The following is a 15,953-nucleotide window of genomic DNA, read 5'->3' as shown; positions in this document are numbered from 1 at the left end:
TCAACGATAGAGATTTTTTTCCAATCCAATACATAGAGAGGTTCTGTAGAGCTATCGTGTCATTTATTCATTGGTGGACTCGGGAAATGCTAACGAATCGTACTGGGACTCATCCCATAGGTCTCCAATCTGGTTCAACAACTCTTGGGCTCCCTGGGGAAGTGCTGCCGCGATATTATCGTCGCTGTCGCCTGCTTTCTTCGCAGCAACTGACGCTCGGAGCTCCTTAGCAGCCACGGCAGACGACGACGCCTGCAACAAGTTGAGGACACCTTTCGTGTTGGTGTTCATACTCGTCTGCGCGTCACTCTTCCTTACCACCGTAGCTGCAACTTGTTCCTTGAACTCCTGGAGATTCAGAATGTGCTCCTCCAGTGACTCCTCCATGATCAACCGGAACACACGCACAGTTCTCTTCTGCCCAATGCGATGCGCACGATCCATGGCCTGCAGATCGACAAAGGGGTTCCACGAGTGCTCGATGAAGATTACCGTATCAGCGCCAGTGAGAGTGAGCCCTAGGCCGCCCACTGACGTCGTCAGCAGCAGAACGTCAATGGATGGATCAGCATTGAAGTGCTGCACAATATCTGCGCGCTTGGCGTGAGGCGTTTGGCCATCAAGGCGCCGATAGGTAACTCCAGGTAAAGCGTCTCGCAACATTTGCTCGGTGAGGTCAAGTGTTCTCTGCAGGTGCGCGAATACCAGACACCGATGAGGAGACAGGTTGGTCTCGTCGAGGTTATCAGCGTCAGCACCAGAGCCCTCGCGGCTGCCCTGATCCCACGCTGCAACATCGCAGCATTCAACCAAGAGATCGCGCAAGCCCGTCATCTTTCCAGAGCTCTTCCAGTCGCCAAGAGCCTTCATCTCCTTCGAATTGAGACCTCGAGTAACTGCGTTGTCGGCAACAAGCGCGGGGTGGACACAAATCTTGCGCAAAAGTTGGAGGTTTGTCAGCACGTTCGTCAACGGCTTCGTATCGGGTTTCTTGGCGTTAGTCGAACGCGAGGACGCCGTTGCTTCTGTCTCAGCTGACGACGCCAGAGAGTAGAGACGCTTCTGCAGTGACGACAGCGGCAGCAGCACATTCGAGATGATTTTTGGAGGAAGTTCCTCCAGCACCTGGTCTTTCGTTCGTCGTAGAATAAACGGCAGGACTTTTTGATGCAGTTGAGCGATAGCGATTGCCGCTAGCTCCTTCTGCTTTGTTGTGGCATTCCGCTCCTTTGACTTGGTGATCGGAAGAACAAACTCACGCCGGAAATCCACAAACTCGCCCAAATAACCTGGCATCAGGAACTCGAACAGCGCCCACAGGTCGGTGACGTTATTCTGCAGCGGTGTTCCACTCAACGCAACTCGGTGAACTGCACGAAGTTCGAGCACGGCACGAAACAGAGCAGTCGAAGGGTTCCGGATTAGGTGTGCTTCGTCCAGCACCACAAAAGAGTAGTCGATACCGCTTAAGAACTCGATATCTGTACGCAAGATCGCGTACGTTGTCACGATCAATGTCGGCCCGTGATCCAATATTGGCAGACCCCCCTTGCGATTCAGAGCCTTTCGCTCGCTAGCTGGCAACGAGTAGTCGATGATAGATTCAAAGAACCCTGGCAGGTATTTCTTGGCCTCCTGGATCCAGTGGTGAACTATGATCGGCGGGCATACAATAAGACACGCACGGCCTTCTTCGAGGATAGAGGAGGACATCGAGAGCGTTGCAGCCATCGCAGAAAGCGACTGCAGTGTCTTTCCGAGGCCCATATCATCAGCAAGAATTCCGTGGAGATTGTTGTTAGCCATGAAGCACAACCAATCGACGCCGTGCTGTTGGTACACACGGATAGAGATATCTGGAGCCAGCCAAGATTTAACGTCGACGTGCTGAATAGCTTTCCCTTCCGTGAAGCTCTCAAGGAAGGTACGAGAAACTGCGTTCTGGCTCACAATCGTTCTCAGCGCGTCTGGGAGAAGCTTGTTAGAGTCATGAAGCTCCAGGTCCATTTGAAGTGGTATCAGCGGCACCAGGTCCGCAAAAGCCCCAGCAGCGAGAGTGCGGACAAGTTTGAACTGGGAGCTCATAGTCTTCATCGCGTAATGAACCATACTAGGAACATACGGCATCAGGTCGGATCCAAGGCTGTGGACGATCCGATCGAGTACCATCACAGCACCTTCGAGTACTTCTGTTGCGTCGACGCTACCAGTCCGTGTAAACGCTACAAAAATCGAGTTATACACAACAAGCATAGCACTCTCGCGGTGCTCTCCTTGCGCGTACTTGCAAATGGTAGCGACAGCATGCGCCACAATCCGCCGCGTCCGATGGTTATCATAAGGTCGTTGAATCAATTGCGCAAGTTGGTCAAACCACGACAAGCAGGTTGGCATCGCCCCACTCTCAACATGGGACATCATCAACACGATCAGGTGCATGCTTCGTTGAATAGTCAACACGTCGGCATTTGGCTCGTTCCACGCCTTGGAAATATTGTCCTCCAATGCACTGCATGTTTCGAAAAGAGATCCACCAGCGCGCTTACATAGTTGGCGCAGAGTCGCCTCTGCTCCAGCTACTCGAACTTTGGTCTTCTTGAGAACTTCCGGGGTAATTGAATCACTCTCCTTGTCAGGTGAGCTGCTGCTGCCAAGAATGTCATCGAAAGGATCACCCGGGAGACCTACCAAGGCCCCAGCACTGTTGCACAGGTTTGAGATAATCTTCGATACACATTTCTTTTGAACGTGTGCCTGGTCCACCACAAAGTTCGCGATTGTTTGGGACGAAATAGTGCGAAACACTTGCTCCTCTTCTTCCTTGATCGAGTTCATCAACGCCTTAACTAGAAATCCACTCTTTTTGGGAATCGGCAGTAGCTCACAGAAAGCACTGCTCCCGAGTCCTTGTATCCGATGATAAAAGCGAGAAAAACTTTGCTGAACGAGCTCGTCCACAAGGAAGAGATCTTGTCGTTTGAAGTGGGCGGATTCGTATTCTTTCGGGCGGTTTTGCAACTGGTCGTACGGGAAAAGAGCAACGTGCTCAGCGATCTGTCGTGAGATGTCTGCTGATGAAGCTGAATCGGGTCGCCCCGCGGGTTGTACCGAGATACCCACGGCGGATAATATCTCGACGATTCGAGCTTCCATCTGCTTCACGCGTTTTAGTGATCCAAGTTGTTCACTGTAGAAGACCGGCCTTCCGTCGCTCACTGCGTCAGGGTGAAGCGTTATCCACTGGTTCCCCGCGAACGAGCTCAGTGTGGGCCCCATCGAATCCAAGAGATGCTGGACTCGTTGTGACTGTGTGTCCAATTTTTCCTGTGCCAACTGCTTTTCAAAGCAACTCCACTTCGACAACGCTAGCAAAATCCCACACTGTCGCGCACCTGAGCTACTACTCATGCCATCTCGGAACAGCTTCACTAGATCAGTCATGCACGCACCGGAGAGAGGAACGTGAGCCAAAACAAAGCCAATCGCTTCCGCGAACGCCACACGCGAAGACATATTCTCTCGAGCGATCCGGTGTGCTGAATTGCACACCGATGTATCCGATACCGAGCCTTCGGAGGTAGACATGTCAACGTTTAGATAATTAATGTCGTCTGTCGACCACAAGAGCTTCGTCCATCTTAGCAGTGGCTCTGCAATGATAGACATCAGCATCTCACCCTCCGACAGGCTGCTCACCACTTTCTTCCACGCAGCAAGCAGACTTTGCTGGACCGATTCGTCCTTTTCCAGCAGCAGCTGAAGCAGCAAATGTGGCAGAAAAACTCGAGCAAAGTCGACCGAGCTCGAACTGAAACACGAAACCTCCCCTGAAAAGATGGCTGCGACGCAAATTCCACTGGATGCTCGAACTGACGACGAATGGTGATGCAACATCGGGACTGTGTACGACAGATTTTGCCACAGTGAACGACTGACTTCACTGTCATTTTGCAAAACGGTTGCCACGGGGGCGTGGTTATACCAGGCGCTTAATGCTTCAACGATGCTTGCACTCACTAGACCAGCTTTTTCGTGCAGCTTTAGAGACCCCCAGAGCAGTTGAGCAGCTTTCTTGATCCCTGTATCCTCAACTCGATCCAAGTATGGCGCAAAATCTTTAAACATTTCTGCAGCCAGAACTAGCACGTCTTCCTCCGAATCGGATTGAGAAAAGGCAGTCACGATATCGTCGTAGAAGCGAGGAACGAGAACCTTGGCGTGGTTGCTATGGGCTCGCACAAGATACTTCAGCCCCAGAAGGCCACCGTGACAAGCCTGCCATGTCGAACCACTGAACAACGTGCGCACCACTTGCAAATACCCGACCAGCGTCTCCTCACTCGAGAGGCTTCCAAGCAAAATGCCAAAGACTTGCGCGCAAACCTCTCGGACGGGCGACACCGACCCGTCCGCCGAATAATCCACAAATTGATCCAGAGCGAGAACGCAAATGCACCTGATCAAACACTCTTCCAGCCACTTGTCCACGAAACTCCGCTGTGCACTCACGTCTTCAGTTGGCCGAGCAGCTTCAACAGCAGCGGTGAATTGCACAGACAGTAGAATCTGACGCAGCGACAAAACTGCGCCGTGGCGAACCTCCCACTTGGAATCAAACATACTCTCGAACAGATCAGAGACCAGGCTTGCCACGATCGAAGCTTTAGTCTGCGTCTCAGCTTCGTCCGCTCTTGTGGCTGAACCCCTTTGTTCCATGACGACGTCCTCGGATTCGTCGGTGTGATCCACTTTCACCCTCTTCTCATCACTCCCCGGCCCATCCGTGTCGTTAGCAGGACGACGCTTCGATCTCGTTGGGATAGCCAGCATCTCGCTTGCTTGCTTTCGGTTCTCCGTTGCATCAGGTTCGCTAGCGACGCTCGGCTGTGTTTCACTCGCCTCGATATCATCGGCGATTTCCTTTGCATCTGCAACAATGAAGCCACACCCGCACAATAGTCAGCATCATTAAAACGCTCACCGTAGTCTAGCAGCCCCGCCGCACATACGATCTTGGTTGAGTCGAGGCAGCAGTTGCTTCGTGAGCGAGTCCTCTCGGGTCTTCCAAATGGGTCCTCCAGCCCCACTAAGTCGTCTCAACAGCAGACGTCGCTGCTTCACGGCATGAATACGTCGCTCCTCCTCCGTCAAGTTGGTGGCATACTGGTACTCCTACTAGCACAAGTATCACACACTTGTCAATTTACGCGCCCCTCAAGACTCCATCCAGCCGCCTCAGGGCACCCACCTCTCCTCCACTGCGCAGCAGCGGCGCTCCTTCGCGCACCACAGCGTTGATGTCCACCGTCTGCAGGTTCAGCGCCGTACAAGACGCCTCCAGACTGCCAACTGCAGCCCACACACAACAACACTGTCAGTCCCAGCAAGAGGTAGTGAGAGCCACAGTCAGCCAGCCACACGTACGAGAGACCAACGCGAAGAGATCCGCGACGTTCTCGCGCTCGTGACGCAGGGAGCGCGCCACCACGTCGAGGCACTTGGAGGCGGCCACGCGGATATCCCACTCTTTGTCTACGATGAGCGGCCGCAGCTGCTGCAGGATGGAGGCGCAGGCCTCGGAGGAGCGCACGGCCACCTCGCCCAACTTCTCCGCCGCGTTCTCGCGGATCTGCGCGCTGCTTCCATCTGAAATAAATGCACCGTTAGATAGAGGAGACACACGCGCAGCTGATGCCGCAGCCCGCTCACTCTAGCGACCGCTACAGACCTCGCACGAGCAGGAAGAGGCTCTCGAGCCTCGTGGCCTGCGCACTCATGGCTCCAGCAAATGCAGCAAATGTACCCATGTGTCACTAAGTCCCCTCTATATAGTGTCATGTTAGAGCTTTATTGTGTCCTGTTGGGACTCATAGTGTGACGTGGCGCTGAGGATGGAGGCTAAGACCGTGCAGGAGTTCGAGCTCACGTGGGTCGTGTACGACCCGACGGACCCGCTGGGCGCCACGCTAGCGCTCTTCACGCTGTCCCCCATGTGCGTGGGCTGCAGTATTGGCGACTGTATTGGCGGCAGAGCTTTCGTGCTGACACTGCGATCAATTGCTGCAGCTTTTTGGTGATTGTGTACCTCACCGTCGTGACCTCGCAGCGGGACCTGGACAGCATCAGCATGCTCGTGGGGCAGGTAAATAATACTATGCAGTTGTGTTGCAGTCTATTGCACTGGTGAGGATGGATAGCTGAATGCGGTGGTGACTGGTGTTGCGCATTGGACAGTTGATCAGCGTCGTGTTCAACAAGGTGCTGAAGAAGCTCATCAACCAACCGCGACCGGAGGGCGCGTACATGGCCGGACCGGGCATGCCGTCCGCGCACTCCCAGTTCATGGGATTCTTTGCAGCCTACACGGTGATCTACACGTGGAAGAGGTGGGTTTTAGCTGTGGCCTATCGACTGTGGTGAGTGCGACAGGGGACGTAACTGGTGTTGGCTCTTGATGCTTCGTGTGAATCAGGATCAACTTGCGCCGACGACTGGAGCAGTGGTTCACTATCCTCAGCGTTGTAGCCATCTCCGTCTTGACGTGCTACTCGCGTATCCACCTGAACTACCACTCCACCGACCAAGTGCTTGTCGGTGCCGGTGTCGGTGTGCTCACTGGTGTGGCTTGGTACATTTTCGTCGCCTTGGTAAGTTGAAATTTAGATAGTTTCGGACGCTTCATCGACTCACGCTCTGCTGTTCTATCTGATTAGGTCTCTCCGTGGCTGTTCCCGGTGGTGGCCGAGTCGCGCCTCGCCAAGTTTTTTTACGTGCGTGATGTCTCGCACATTCCCGACCTGACGGTCTACCAACACGAAACCTGCAACAAGGCTGCTGCTTCTCCTAAGAAGAAGTCTCAGTAGCTGCAGGGAGCTCCTTCGCACGCACGATAAAACATCAAATTCAGCCTCGTGCTCGCTAAATACAGTAGAACTGAATTCTTACATCTCCGATGGTAGCGATCTAGCAACTCAAAGTTGACAATGAACGGTACAAGTACCTACATGTACCTATTCATTTGCCCCCTTTGACCCCGCAGTGAACAACAAGAGTGCCATGGCGACAACAAGCCGAGCAACATGCAGCGTCGTCGCCAACGCAAATCCCGAAGGATACCGGTACTGAATCAAAACGTGGCGCCACGCACCACTCCCGACGACCACCGGACGACGCCATGACCAAGCCAGTGCAGACCAAGGGCAAGGCGCTGAAGGCCTTCGAGCTCACATGGGTCGTGTACGACCCGACCGACCGGTTCGGCGTCATCATGGCGCTCTTCACGCTCTCTCCAGTGTACGATCAGCAGGACTAAGCTCGATCTCCCAGGCATACATTATTGCTAACTCGAATGGCCTCTGTAGGTTCGTGACGCTCATGCACGTGACGCTCGTCATTTTCCAGCGTGACTTGGACAGTGTGAGCATGTTCCTGGGCCAGGTACGCCAACTCAATCTCCTTGACCAACCTTCGCCTAGACTCACGCTTGGAACGGGTGGTGGCAGGTGGTGAGTGAAGTGATCAACAAGGTCCTCAAGAAGACCATCAACCAGCAGCGGCCCGACGGCGCGCGTATGAGCGGCTCTGGAATGCCCTCGGCGCACTCGCAGTTCATCTCGTTCTTCGCCTCGTACTCCGTTGCCTACACGTACTCGAGGTACGCCACGCCGGTGTCGACAATCGTGTGTATCACCGGGAAACTGAACTGACGAACGGCAACGTTGCAGGTTGAACTCGCACCGGTACCTCGAGCAGTGCGTCGCCATCGTCGGCTGTGTCGTGCTGGCAGCGCTGACCTGCTACTCCCGCGTGCGACTGGGCTACCACACCAAGGACCAAGTGGCCGTAGGAGCCCTGGTCGGAGCGATTGTGGGCTTCACCTGGCACTTGCTGGTGTCGACGGTACGTCCTGATGAGCTCGATTAACCTCCAGACAAGGCGTAGTAACCCTCAAGGATTCTCTGCAGGTGTCTCCGTGGTTGTTCCCGCTCGTTGCCCAGTCTCGTCTTGCTCAGCTCTTTTACCTGCGCGACGTCTCTCACATCCCCGATCTCATCGTCTACCAGCACGAGCTCTGCTACTCAGAGGCTGCTGCCACCTTCTCAAGCAAGTTCCTGTAGCTGCAACTCAACAGCTTCTAACCGCCGATCCAGAGGGTTTTCATGTCAAAGTCCCATTAGAAAAAGTTAGAGCGCATGGGCCGCGCAACCTCCTAAACGAATAATCAAATAGCGGGCACCAGGTGAAAAGCCTGTACCCCTCCTCTGCTCCTTCACCGATCTCATCCTTCTAGCTGGCCGTTTGCGTCGGCGCCAAGCTGGTCGAGTAGTCGACGTGTGACCGCTTAAAGTTCTCGGCCCACATCTTCTCGAACAGCTCTCGCTCGTGGCGCGGCTGCGGTGGACGAAGCTCCTTCGGGAGCTGAGCAGCTGGGCGGTAAGCCACGGGGTCCGTTGGCCGCGCGTTCACCTTGCCCAGGTAGCCGCCGAGGAAGTTGATCAGCACCGTCGGCTCGTTCGACTCGTACATGAGCTCGCGCATGAAGTTCTCGAGGGTGATGCACTTCTGGTGCAGGTACGACGGCTCTAGCCGGTTGAACCAGCGCGTCTCGATGCCTGCCCAGGCGTCTTGTGTCCGCGAGTAGCGCTTTTCGTCCAGCGTCTTCACCAGCTCGCCGAACTCCGAGTACCGGCGCCAGTCGGCGTACAGCTCCTTGCCGAGCATGAGGGTAATTAAATACTGCGCGTGGCGGTCGGCGCCCGAGCGCGACTGCACGATGCGGAACTTGGGGATGGAGACCGTAGCGGAGACCACCTTGCTGTTGCCTTCCGTGACGATGGTAAACGTCTTGTGCGCCGCCGTGATGCGTGTGTTGGTCTGTTCATCGCCCAGAACGTGCACGTTGCCGACGTCGATGAGGCCCAAGTCGGCGCTTAGCCGGCGTCGCAATGAGTGGACGGAGCCGTCGCCTCCCCAGCTCTCGCTGCTCGAGTCGATGTCGGCGAACCAGCCCCACTCGGCGCTGCCCTCCTTACTCATAATAGAAGACGATCGGATGCGCGACGGCGGGCCACCACCTTCTCCACCACCGAGAGTAGCAGCAGCAGCAGCAGCAACAACAGCCACGACACAACACATACGTCCCAACGACAAGACACCAAATCACACCAGTCAGTTCAATCGTCTGCCACACAAAGTCCTTCAACTTCAACCCCAGCAGCAGGCAGCAAGAATTCAAGTAGGCTGTTCCGTACCTCGCGGAGACGCAAAGTGCGCGTGGGCGCGCATCAGCTCCGATTTCACCGTGCGCTGGTCGCACGTGTTCATGTAGGTGGCGATGACGTCCACGGCGGGGCGGCCGCGCGGCGTGTTGGTCACGAGCGTCGTGGACGGCACCGAGTACGACAGCGACGTGGGGAACTTGTCGGCGTGCTCGGGCGACGAGTTGGCCGTGTCGGACGTCGCGTTGGACGCCAGCGAGATGCGGCGGCGCGCCGCCGAGTCGAAGCTGAACACGGCGCTCACGCTCTCGCGGCACTTGACGTAAGGCAGCGACTGCACCGTGAGCTGCTGCGCGTCCTCGTCGGCGGTCTCGGCGGCGTCGCCGTCGCTGGAGCTCTCCTCGCGCTGGCGGAGGCTCTCCAGCGGCGCGTCCGGGTCGGTCATCATGGCGGCGGACAGGCTCAGCAGGCGCGCGAGGCGCTCTCGCACGTCCTCGGGCGCGCCGGGCGCGTGAAAACTTAGGACGCCTGCGCTCGCGAACGGGGCCACGGGCTGCGGCCGCGTCTGCAGACAGAAGAAGGCCTGGCCAATGGTGCTGCTCAGTCGCTGCGGGGTCGCTCGCTCTTCCTCTCGGCGGCGCGGCAGGCGGAACTGTGGCGGGGCTCGAGGCTCGAGGCGAGTCAGCTGGAGAGGAGAACGAGAAGGGACGATTGGGCGAAACCGGTGCGCGCAAAGATGAAGGCAAACACCTGGCTCGGGGCGTTCGGCTTCGACTTGGAGCCACGGCGGTGGCGCTGGGGCGGACGATCGATCGGCAGGTGACTGAACTCTGGGTGCTCTCTGCCCAGCTTGAAGAATGAGAGCAACAGCCGCACTGGAAAAACCAACCGATCTTTTCGAGGCCAAAATACCTGATCCGGTCCGAATTAACTGGGCACAGTAGACGGAGCGGTGCTTCAACTGCAACACCATCAGCAAGCGCGGCCGCGGGTTCCGCCCTGATTTTCGACGAACAACCATAAGCGCAGGGAGCTATGTATTGAGCCTCTGGTTGACACCGTACATATGCATATACAACAGGTAACAACATATAGTTCTTGCTACTTATTCACCTGAAGATCTTGTACAGTACCAATTTGGGGATCATATTTTGGTGGTACGCTGATGATTCGGCGGCATTTCCCCATAAGCTGATTTCGCTGTTTTACATTGATTTTCAATACTGCGTGGGGCGCTCTTTAGATCGTCTTCTTTCGTCTTAGGAAACTCGAGCTGCCGGAATTTCCTAAAAAGAACGTACGCTGACTTTACTGGTAGAAGAACGAGCCCTACACAGATCCTAACAGTGGAAGACAACTCAATAAAGAATACCAGTACTCATTATCACATTTGTTGCACAAAAAAAGGTTAACGTATCTGGAGCGGACTCATTCGTTTTCTTATGTTTAGCTATTCTCGAAATACGTGTTCCAACCCCCAGCTATGAAATTCTACACAGTACAATGAATGCAAGTCTTCGTACAAGCATGGAATGCCTGGCGTTTGTGTTCGTGGTGACGATGCCGTTTGGATCGATTGATCGAACAATGGCGCGATGATGAAGATGCCTTCGCGAAGGACGATCAATGCAACTTGGCCCACAATTATTGGGCTGACAGCGAAAACCGGTCATTTCCCCTAACTGAAAACAAAAATAGTTGTGAAAAATGGCAACCCCCGCGGCATCAAACCTGCGCGCGGAACCGTTTGTCATTGCAATTCAAGAAAGCCAGTATAGCTCCGCTTGCTGGTACATGTAGTTTGATACCGCAGGCACTGGCTCAGGCTGAACTTCAGCGCGCCGACAACATGACACTTATCTGCGAAAAGGTCTCGATCGGCGACAATGGGTTCGCCAGCTTTCTCCTGCCGCCATTCGACTCACAGCAGTCATCCACGCGAGCTCAAGCCATTGATGTCTTGTCGACAATAGCTATGTAGCGTCAATAGCGAAGCAAGGCTGCTTGGAGATTCCCAAGCCCGCCTCAACTTTGTCAACGCGATGTCTACCCATCACCGCAATGGGCTAGGGGCCACCCTCGGGCGATATACACTTGCGGCCCGCAAGTGGCGGGTCGCCTGCAGCTTTCACTGGTACATTTCATGAAGTGACCCCGAAGGGCCCGCACCACCGTGGACGACAGCCACGCAGCACTGCCGAAGCTCGGCGCGTGGGCTGCAATGCCAGTGGCAGCGCCGCCTGCTCTCCGCCTCTGCCAAGCTGCAGTCGCGAACGCGATTCGAAACGGCCTGATTCCGCTGCCCATCGTGCCCATTGCACTGCAATGGCTGGGACAATCTCCTCAACTACGTTCGGAGCTCCAAGCCCGAGTCCGGTACCGGGAGGAGTCGAGTCCTCCGAGGACTTCAGCCCTGTTGGAGTGAAGACCGCGCGCTGTCCCGTGCGGTTCGATATCGCTTTGGAAGCGATTGCAATGGAGTTGCTGGCTTGCTGGTGACGACACTTTGGGGCACAGGCAGAGACCTCCGTCGATTTGGTCAAACGGGAGCATGCACAAACGACCATCGCGATGAAAATTGCAGACGGAGTCCGAAGTTATGACCCGACTTTGGATCGCAACGTCCGGGTGTGCCTGGCAGTCTGCAACAGTGAAGGCTGGCAGGACATTTGAAATTGGTGCACGATACTGCAGCGAGGCATTCGTTCGCGCCGTCGAGCGACCCTGCCAGGTGCCCTGCCGACGCGAAGTGTATGTCGGCGATCCGCTGAAGATATCGCCGAAGTGACAGTCGCACTTAGCCGAAGTTGATGTGCCAGAGACACGCAAAATGACAAAATGTGAGTACAGATACCGGTACCTTTCGCAGTGCCAAAGTACGCGTAACGTTAACGGTACAAGTTGCTCGGTACCATCGAGGCGACGCTCGCTATGGGCTCCGAATCCGAGTCTCCGATACAGATACCTGCCTGTCTGGCTGCTCCGCGGTGCCAGGCAGGCACTGCCAGCCGATTGCTCGGCTGCCACGCTGCGGCGCTGGCAACATCAACTTATGATAGGTGAGACGCACGCATGATGCAATACATTTAGCCCGCAGCGGACGTGGCACTAATGCTCGTCAAGCATTGCAGTGAATCGCAATTGTGGGGCTCTCATTGAGGGCTTTGACTCCGGCGATGAGGTACTTTTGGCCACCGAAATCCGGCCAGCAGCGGTGTCCAATGCATGTTTGCTGAAGGGGCCCAGTGCTCACTGATGGAGCTGTTGCCGACCCTAGCGAGGCAGGATAAGTGCACTTGCATCGTCCTGCAATGCAGGACCTGAATGTACAGTTACTGCATCCCCCGGCCAAGATGTTGACGAACCACTCGCTCTCGATGGCATCGACTCGGCACGCTGCACTTCGCCTCGCGCGTTGGCCGTACATGCACCTATCTCTTCGTGAACACGCTGCCGCTGGCAGGCGTAAGCTACGCCGCGTAGCGCCGCAATGTACTTGCGGATCCCGTCGCCCGTCGGAATGCCCTCAAAGAGGGAACCGCGCCGCCAGTAACAACTGGACATATCGCCGACAGCCAATCACCTGCATGTTGATGAAGAAATGCAGCACGGCCTTGCGCGTGCTCGTGCAGCCAGGGATTCGTAGTAGCGGTAAAACATATTAATATTTTAATTAATATAGCGCTATTAATAGCAATGATTTCGAGAGAGTCATATCGATAATATATCATTATGATTTATGACTCGATATTACTTCACTATTAATAAAGCTGGCCAAAATAATATCCTCACATGGTAGGTTAGGCTACCATTGTACGGTGGCGACAAGGACGAAGAGCGGCCGCTTCTAAAGTGTATGGTAAGAATGCAAGTGCAATTTCCTGTGCGAGAGCCGACCAAGCTGCTGGGATTTCATAACTAGATGAAAGCCATGCCAGACTGACTTGTTCGGGTTTCCCAATACTTGTAGGTGCCTACACCGGCTACTTCGTAGGTTACTCGATAGGTTACTCGACACAACATACAAGATGAGTTGTACGGATTACTCAAAACCTACACGAGTTACTGGACTTGGCACCAACGGGATATTTCGTACGCCGTCCCGAACTTTTGTGGGGGATACGAAAATTGCTTGTCCGGCCGTTAACTCTGCGCCGGGCTAACTCAATTTGGCCGCACAACCTTTAATCATCCTATGAGGTTTGTAAACGAAACCCACGCGCAAACCGACTAAGAAAACAATCACGTACGCTTATCATTCAAAACAAGATATTTCCATGCCTGCTACGCGAAGGAGAGTAACGCTGCGGAAATATTAATACGCATTCCTATATCAATGTCAGTTCACATTAAAAAGTGCAATACAGTATGTTACTATATTCTATTATGTTTTCATTATCACTACAATATAATCCCACCATTTTCCCCGTTACTACGAAACCCCTGCGTGCAGCGCCAATTGAAGTGGGCGACCACAGAGACGCGCGCGCGCAGACCTCGCCAGGCGACTTTGGCGGCGGTCATTTGGATTTTCGCCCCCACGTTCTCGCCGGAGCTCGCCGCTGGATGCCTTTCTCCCAGCCAGCCGCGGCCTCTCCGTTCCGCTACCAGCAGCAGCTGCCGCACCTCGACATGGTGGGCGGCAAGACAGCGTACTTCGGCTCCCCCGCCGGCTCGGGGCGCAAGTACCAGCACGACTCGGTGGGCACCTACTCGGAGACGGAGAGCGAGCCCGAGCCGCTCCCGTTCTGCTCGTGCGACGAGGACTACTTCGTGCGATGCGAGTACCACCGCGGCGAGCACCACGGCCTGAGCTTCGAGCTCGCGCACGACTTCGTGGACCTCAAGCACCTGCTGCGCACCATCCAGGAGCAGGAGGTGCGCCGCTACGTGTATCAGGGCACACAGGTGGGCAAGGTGATCGAGTTCCTGACGCTGCGCCACTTCCAGATGAGCGAGCTGCAGCTCAACTCGCTCGCGCGCCTCATCGGCGACAAGATGGCGCACGTGCGGCAGATCCACCTCATTGACACGCTGGACGCCGAGTTCATCCACCAGCACCGCGTGGCCTTCCGCCGCTTCTGCACGGCCATCTTCGCCGTGCACCCCGTGATCAAGTACAACTCGATGGCCGCCGAGCTGCCCGAGGAGCAGCGCGGACTCATGAAGGAGATCGCCGTGCGCGAGTGCCCCATGGACAACACCTTCTTCGCGAGCATCGGCTCGGCGATGCACTACTCGAACACACTACAGAACATCGACTTGCAGGAGCTCATGGACCCCGCGCAGGTGAAGGAGGAGGACCTGCACCTCTGCTGGGGCTGGCTCGTGTTCGGCCTGTTCCACCCGAACTCGACTGCGCGCATTGAAAAGCTCGACCTGTCGCGCAACATGATGCGCATGAAGGACATCCGACTCGTCGAAGGCATCATGTCGGGAGGCCACCCGGCGCTGGTGCTGCTCATCCCCGAGTATGCCGCGGCGCTGCAGCGATACAGCAAGAGCAACCGCGACAAGATCCTGCGCGAGGACGTCAAGCGCGCGCTGCTCAAGGGCATCCCGCACCGCCGTGTCTTCGCCCTCATCAAGAAGGGCACCACGGTGCGTCCGCTGCCGACGTCCAAGCTGTCGCAGCACGAAGTGTACAGCGACATGCTCGTCGAGAAGGAGCTGCTGGAGGTGTTCTGCATTCTGCGCAAGTGGCTGTGCGTTGTTATTCCTGGTTTCGGACTCGGCTGGGTGCCGCGTCAGAGCGCTGTTGAGATGACGGAGATCGGCATGTCGCCTCGGATCTGCTCGCCGGCGACGCTCATGCGCTCAGTGTCGTTCTGGAACATGATCGAGGCCCCCGACGCGGAGGGCATGGTGGTGCCGCTGATCACGCTCTTCTTCCAGATGACGGGCATCAGCGACCGACTGGAGGACATCAACATCAGCGAGAACCGCATCGGCAGCCCTGACCAGTTCGGCATCCCGGCCACGGAGATCCTGCACCGGATAATCTACTTCTCGCCCTATTTAACGACGCTGAACCTGGCCGACTGCCAGCTGACGAACATCACACCGCTGCTGGAGGCGTACAAGAAGGGTCGGTGTCGCATCCGGAGTCTCAACCTGGACTCGAACATGCTCGGGTTCCGTGGCGCGTTCGACCTCGCCATGCTGCTGATCAGCGACAGTCAGTCTCCGATGGGCTCCTGGCTCACGGACTTGAGCTTGCTCTTCAACGACATCGACGCCATCGGCACGCGCGCCCTGCTGGAGGCTCTGCAGTACAACGTACATCTGGAGCACTTGGCGATCGAGTACGGCAACGAGTTCCCCCCGGAGCTCGGCGACTTCGAGTTCACGGGCGACTGCGCGACCTGGCACGAGAACTACCTCTTCGAGCGGCTAGCGGTGTTGCGCGTGTTCGAGAGGTTTTCGCTGGGCGAGCCGCTAGACGAGAATGTGATGCACCTGGTGTGGGAGTTCCTGGGCTTCGACGAGCCGTGATCGGGGACGAGCCGACTCGCTGGAGTATCCAAAAACCTGTAGCGCCAGAGATCTCCGCCAAGTTCGCTGGGAGGAGCGGCATCACCCGCCCTCCCGGCATGTATGTATATAAGGCGCGCTCTCCTTGGTAGATGGAATATCGTGGAGCTTTTAACTTACTAATGCACGTTGTTGAAATGATTCGATTCGAATTGCGGTGCTGGTGGAGCAGCTTTCCAGACCGAAATCGATAGCTTTAGT

The 15,953-nt window shown here is 55.8% G+C and overlaps 6 protein-coding genes across 6 annotated transcripts; 3 read left to right on the top strand and 3 right to left on the bottom strand.

Moving 5' to 3' along the window:
* Nucleotides 1-63: 63 nt before the first annotated feature.
* Nucleotides 64-4,620, bottom strand: PHYSODRAFT_489603 (hypothetical protein; the record flags this gene model as incomplete). Its single annotated transcript, XM_009526150.1, has 3 exons — nucleotides 64-2,595; nucleotides 2,689-3,516; nucleotides 3,592-4,620. 3 exons carry the CDS (start codon nucleotides 4,618-4,620, stop codon nucleotides 64-66), a joined length of 4,389 nt encoding a protein of 1,462 aa, XP_009524445.1.
* Nucleotides 4,621-4,977: 357 nt separating this feature from the next.
* PHYSODRAFT_313793 (hypothetical protein) lies at nucleotides 4,978-5,777 on the bottom strand (the record flags this gene model as incomplete). The annotated part of the gene is made up of 4 exons (XM_009526149.1): nucleotides 4,978-5,172; nucleotides 5,249-5,342; nucleotides 5,421-5,646; nucleotides 5,729-5,777. The coding sequence occupies 4 exons, from the start codon at nucleotides 5,775-5,777 to the stop codon at nucleotides 4,978-4,980; spliced, it is 564 nt and encodes a 187-aa protein (XP_009524444.1).
* A 114-nt stretch (nucleotides 5,778-5,891) lies between these two features.
* Nucleotides 5,892-6,889, top strand: PHYSODRAFT_557638 (hypothetical protein; the record flags this gene model as incomplete). The annotated part of the gene is made up of 5 exons (XM_009526148.1): nucleotides 5,892-5,992; nucleotides 6,067-6,142; nucleotides 6,235-6,386; nucleotides 6,473-6,647; nucleotides 6,714-6,889. The coding sequence occupies 5 exons, from the start codon at nucleotides 5,892-5,894 to the stop codon at nucleotides 6,861-6,863; spliced, it is 654 nt and encodes a 217-aa protein (XP_009524443.1). The 3' UTR covers nucleotides 6,864-6,889.
* Nucleotides 6,890-7,174: 285 nt separating this feature from the next.
* Nucleotides 7,175-8,117, top strand: PHYSODRAFT_313791 (hypothetical protein; the record flags this gene model as incomplete). Its single annotated transcript, XM_009526147.1, has 5 exons — nucleotides 7,175-7,293; nucleotides 7,362-7,437; nucleotides 7,503-7,654; nucleotides 7,725-7,899; nucleotides 7,965-8,117. 5 exons carry the CDS (start codon nucleotides 7,175-7,177, stop codon nucleotides 8,115-8,117), a joined length of 675 nt encoding a protein of 224 aa, XP_009524442.1.
* A 169-nt stretch (nucleotides 8,118-8,286) lies between these two features.
* PHYSODRAFT_490853 (hypothetical protein) lies at nucleotides 8,287-10,191 on the bottom strand (the record flags this gene model as incomplete). Its single annotated transcript, XM_009526146.1, has 2 exons — nucleotides 8,287-9,019; nucleotides 9,263-10,191. 2 exons carry the CDS (start codon nucleotides 10,189-10,191, stop codon nucleotides 8,287-8,289), a joined length of 1,662 nt encoding a protein of 553 aa, XP_009524441.1.
* Nucleotides 10,192-13,850: 3,659 nt separating this feature from the next.
* Nucleotides 13,851-15,897, top strand: PHYSODRAFT_557632 (hypothetical protein; the record flags this gene model as incomplete). The annotated part of the gene is made up of 1 exon (XM_009526145.1): nucleotides 13,851-15,897. One exon carries the CDS (start codon nucleotides 13,851-13,853, stop codon nucleotides 15,711-15,713), a length of 1,863 nt encoding a protein of 620 aa, XP_009524440.1. The 3' UTR covers nucleotides 15,714-15,897.
* Between the last annotated feature and the right edge of the window lie 56 nt (nucleotides 15,898-15,953).

This window comes from Phytophthora sojae, assembly GCF_000149755.1.
Source record: "Phytophthora sojae unplaced genomic scaffold PHYSOscaffold_3, whole genome shotgun sequence".
Taxonomy (NCBI): domain Eukaryota; phylum Oomycota; class Peronosporomycetes; order Peronosporales; family Peronosporaceae; genus Phytophthora; species Phytophthora sojae.
Note: the sequence above shows the minus strand (reverse complement) of the source record. Positions and strands in the feature narration are given on the sequence as shown.